General features: G+C 45.4%; 1 protein-coding gene across 2 annotated transcripts; it reads right to left on the reverse strand.

Moving 5' to 3' along the window:
- Positions 1 to 1,727: 1,727 nt before the first annotated feature.
- On the reverse strand, positions 1,728 to 4,442 carry LOC120019448 (E3 ubiquitin-protein ligase rnf146-like). 2 transcript variants are annotated; one of them, XM_038962740.1, is made up of 3 exons: positions 4,292 to 4,442; positions 3,878 to 3,940; positions 1,728 to 3,627 (listed from the first exon to the last, which is right to left on the reverse strand). In XM_038962740.1, exon 3 carries the CDS (start codon positions 3,624 to 3,626, stop codon positions 2,481 to 2,483), a length of 1,146 nt encoding a protein of 381 aa, XP_038818668.1. In that variant the 5' UTR covers position 3,627; positions 3,878 to 3,940; positions 4,292 to 4,442; the 3' UTR covers positions 1,728 to 2,480. The 2 variants fall into 2 exon arrangements, with proteins under 2 accessions (XP_038818668.1, XP_038818669.1); XM_038962741.1 differs by having other exon boundaries at positions 3,878 to 3,997.
- Between the last annotated feature and the right edge of the window lie 446 nt (positions 4,443 to 4,888).

Below are 4,888 nucleotides of genomic sequence, written 5' to 3' on the forward strand. Positions count from 1 at the left end.
TTTTTCAACCACTCCACAAATTTCTTGTTAACAAACTATAGTTTTGGCAAGTCGGTTAGGACATCTACTTTGTGCATGACACAAGTAATTTTTCCAACAATTGTTTACAGTTAGATTATTTCACTTATAATTCACTGTATCACAATTCCAGTGGGTCAGAAGTTTACATACACTAAGTTGACTGTGCCTTTAAACAGCTTGGAAAATTCCAGAAAAGGATGTCATGGCTTTAGAAGCTTCTGATAGGCTAATTGACATAATTTGAGTCAATTGGAGGTGTACCTGTGGATGTATTTCAAGGCCTACCTTCAAACTCAGTGCCTCTTTGCTTGACATCATGGGAATATCAAAAGAAACCAGCCAAGACCTCAGAAAAAAAGTCTGGTTCAAGTCTGGTTCATCCTTGGGAGAAATTTCCAAACGCCTGAAGGTACCACTTTCACCAGTACAAACAATAATATGCAAGTATAAACACCATGGGACCACGCAGCCGTCATACCGCTCAGGAAGGAGACGCGTTCTGTCTCCTAGAGATGAACGTACTTTGGTGCGAAAAGTTTAAATCAATCCCAGGACAACAGCAAAGGACCTTGTGAAGGTGCTGGAGGAAACAGGTGCAAAAGTATCTATATTGTCACGCCCTGGCCTTAGTTATCTTTGTTTTCTTTATTATTTTAGTTAGGTCAGGGTGTGCTGTTACCATGGTGATCATCGGACTGGAGGCAGAGTTAAGGAACATCATTAGTGCCGTTGACCAGTCCCTTTAGAGAGAAGATAGACAACAGAGGCAGGGTGATGTGTGTTTTTGTGTGTTCTCTGATCTAGCTCAGGGAGACTAACTTACTTCCGTCTCAACAGAGATAACAGACTGTCAAAGCCTGGCAGAGCCTGTCCAGCTGTAGCCTGCTGTGGTCCATACAGCTCACAATTCGGCACTGTACACACATTTTTTGTTGTTGCCACAGTTATTGAACCCAGGGGGCACTGGCACTGTAGGTGCCCTCTAGATTGACAGGTTCCCCTTTCTCCTCAGAACAACTTCTTGTCCATCTTACACTTGTCTAGGTCCCCACATTGTCCTGATGCACTCTTCTTTGCTATGAACCCAGGTTGACATTCACAGCGGTAGACAGCATAGGTGTTGGGGCAAGCCAAATGGACCCCATAGATGGCCAGCTTATCCACAGACTCATCAATATCCACACACCAAGTGAATCCAGGGAAACATCTACACAATTTTCATCCAATCAGTTTCAGTTTGCAAAGCCATTCCCTAATATTCCTGCTGCTTAGTCATTCTGTATGGTCAGAGGCAGGAGGAATAGAGTAACTCACCTGTTTCAATCCAAACCCAAACAAGTAGTGTGAGTTACTCATGCAAAGGTTTCTGCTTTATACTTGATGAAAAGACAAGTCATTGAGTTTGTCTCATGCCTCCAAGTAACCACAGGTTAACCATCTTTTTCCATCAACATCTGTTTAATTTTATCTGAATGAGGAAGTCTCTTGATATAGCATTTCCCATCATTTACACCTACTGAGCTGATGTTAGAATTTGGTCTTAATCGACCTGCCTGGTCAAAAATGTTTAATACGAAAACCTTGTGGGTGTAACAGTGAACATATTGTATCACCCAAAGCCATATGCATATGTAATAGCTATCACCTTCCAATAATTGTCATATTCCCATTAAGTTACCAATAAAATTGAACTCATGACTTTTCAATTAATGTCAAAAACTTTATTGTTTTTGAGAAAACACAGTTAAACAAAGAGACCACACACATGTTAAATCATATTAAATAAGTCAAAAATACTTTTGTTGACAGAAGAGTTCAAATAATAGGTTCAAACTTCAAAACAGACTCATTAACACTCACAATTCATCTCCCATCCACACTGTTTCCATAGAATACTAGAACAAGTAATAGACCTCTCTACCAGTAGGCTCTCATCACCTTTCACTCACAACACAAGCACACACTTTTATATTAAGATGAAATATGACCTCAACACACAGACAAAAGAGCATGCACACACAGATTAGAAAATAAATTTCTTACAGCAAAAACAATGTAATACAAAACAAGATTACTTTTTGCCTCCGGTTAGAGATGGGATGCTACATATTTAAAAGGTTAACTCCCCTCCAAATCTCAAACCTTTATCATTTCACCATTTCTCTTCAAATATTTAGTACCAATGCATGATTAACCATAATAACATGGGCTCAAATGGTTACAGTGGCAGACAGTGGAGCAGTATGGGCTATTTCATTGTGTGCAATGTTGCATAAACTTGCTGGCTGACGTATTATTATAAACTATTGATTAGCCTATGTGGCTGACTGAACTGTATATGTAATGGAAATGGCTGATCTGCTATCTTCCCCTTGGTTCTTCACTACCACCATGGGCATGAAGTGAATGCGTTTTTTTGCTGAGCCGGGATGAGTGCAGAGACAGTGGTCCAGTTGTGGTCACACCTCAGTGACACTGCACTGACCGTCAGGGCTGCGTGGGCGCACAGTAAGGCCTCCGCTGGAAGACCCACCACCAGGTGGCAGTCTGTCAGGCTGGACCTCCCTGAGCCACCGCTGTAGGAGTCTGTATCTGGTCCTCCGTCGAACTCCTACTTCTCGTCCCCCCCTTTCCCTGTCCCACCCCTGGCCTACCTCATCTCCACCACCACCATCATCCTCCTCACTGCTACCAGATGCTGACTCATACGCCTGGCTCATGCTTGAAGCTACCTCCTCTTCATCCTCCTTCTCTTCTTCCCCCTCTGGTTGGCTGATGAGGAGCTGGGACAGAGAGTCTTCCAGGGAGATGGAGGCTGGGGTGGCAGGGTGGGCCCCCAGGACTGTAGGGGGTCTGACAGGAGGAGCTGGGATGAGAACCCCTGAGCGACCCGCCTGTGTCCGTCCAGTCACATCCTCCCTGTCAGCAGAGCTTAACAGCTCCACTGTCGCTGTTGTGACCAGAACAGCTGCCATGGCAACTACTGGCGGGGCGGGGTCAGAGTCCAGTCTGAGTCCGGCTACACCCTTTTTGGGAATGTCCACCATGTCACGCTTCATGCGGCGGCGGCGACCGTGCTCGTTGCGGCGGTACTGCACCATGTTCTCCAGGTCAGCCACGTACAGGAAGCCAGCAATCAGCATCTCGGCACGCTTCTTGCCCTTGGCCAAGGCGTCCTCCAGCTCACGGCTGGTCCTCTCGTCATACTGCCACCATCCATTCCTCCCCTCGTAGTACCAGGCATTGTCTCCCCCAGCGCTCCTCGGCCCGGCTCCTCCTCCTCGCCCCCCTGCAGCTGCTGCCTTCAGCTCCTCTGGGGACAGCAGGGTGGGATGCTCCAGGAAGTCCTCAGGTACTTCCTGTCTGCAGAGAGCACAGCGCTTGCTGTGCCAGGAGGCTCCTTTAACGCACAGGAAGCAGAAGACGTGGCAGCAGGGCAGGCAAACCGGGTAGACACAGGTCTGGAGGCAGATGGCACACTCCGGCAAGGGGTTGGCCGAAGGTTTAGGGGAGGTGGGGGAGTCACCAGTACAGGCGTCCCCTCCATCTTCCACCTTAGAGGACACAGAGTCCACAGTGTGGTCTACCTCACCACAGTTCGCCATGCTGAGGGGGTAGACAGATCGTTAAGCTAATGCCGAGACACAGAAAAAGACAGACAGTCCTGCGGACTAATTTTAAGCAATATTCTCAGCTCCCAGTTGAACAAAATCACATGCAAGCTGTCACGAGAGACTCAATTAGCAATATGCCTAAATATGTAAAATGTGAATTTCAGATGACTTAGCTGGCTAGAATATTTTGTGTCAATCATATTGCTCTAATTACTATGATGGGAAAAAAATGAACTACTTACTCTCTCAAGCGCAGTTACTGGGATGACATCAGGGTCAATTCTGTATTCTCTCAAAGTTCCTCTCTATGGAAAAAAATATTGTTGAAAAGAGACAGGACTCAGGAGTCGGTTTAATCCCACCTTTCCCAGAGATAAAAACACTGGTTAGCTATATTCAGAGAGGGTATGTTGCTATAACGTTAGCCATCTTGCTAATCTAAAGCGAACAGGACAATCACCATAAAGAACATAGCTAGTTACTAAATACACACATCAATAGTATGATGTCGCGATCGAACTAGTTAGCTACTGTACAGTAGCCATTTCTTGTTGACAAGCTTTGCTTTCAAGTTACTGTTAGCTTCGGAGGCCACAGTCGTCAGTGACACACCGCTTGACTGTCTTCTACCTCGAGCGAATTTCCTCCACACTCACCTGTCATGAATAGCGTTTGACCATCGCTCAGTGATGTTTTTAGATAATTCGCAAATTATTGATCGTTCTCGACCTATAAACGCTAGCTAGCTAATCACTAAAATATCTTCTACCAAAACAAAGCAAAATACTGACGTTCCTCCTCCTTCCGTGTATTCATACACGTAACGGGATGACGTTGCGTGGTCTGCCTGCCACCTCAAGCGTCGGAGGAGGGTGATCATACAGCATAAAGTGCGGGTAGTTCTATTTGGCAGCTTCTCGTGGCTATGACCACATCACAACCATGATAAAATTGTCATTAACACATGGCCTCATGCATTATTGCTTAAGTATAACATGTGGGTGCTTATATTTGTCCTGTTTCACACATGTACAAGTGTGTCAGCTATTATACGCATGTGTGAAATGGAAATGTGTTTTTTGATATCCCAACTCCCAGAGACACACTCAGAGAATAGGGTCACGGCTAGCCATTATCAGAAACGAACATGGAGCAATCAAGTTTAAGTGCCTTGCTCAAGGGCACATCTAGCTATTGAAAACTCTAGGCGACATTCTGTGTTCTCCTTACAGTTCTCAGGCACTGTGTTTTAA

This window comes from Salvelinus namaycush, chromosome 24, assembly GCF_016432855.1.
Source record: "Salvelinus namaycush isolate Seneca chromosome 24, SaNama_1.0, whole genome shotgun sequence".
Lineage (NCBI taxonomy): Eukaryota > Metazoa > Chordata > Actinopteri > Salmoniformes > Salmonidae > Salvelinus > Salvelinus namaycush.

Bases quoted from the DNA above. Each gene is read 5' to 3' on its own strand.
- LOC120019448 (XM_038962740.1), bottom strand. From the start codon at position 3,626: ATGGCGAACTGTGGTGAGGTAGACCACACTGTGGACTCTGTGTCCTCT.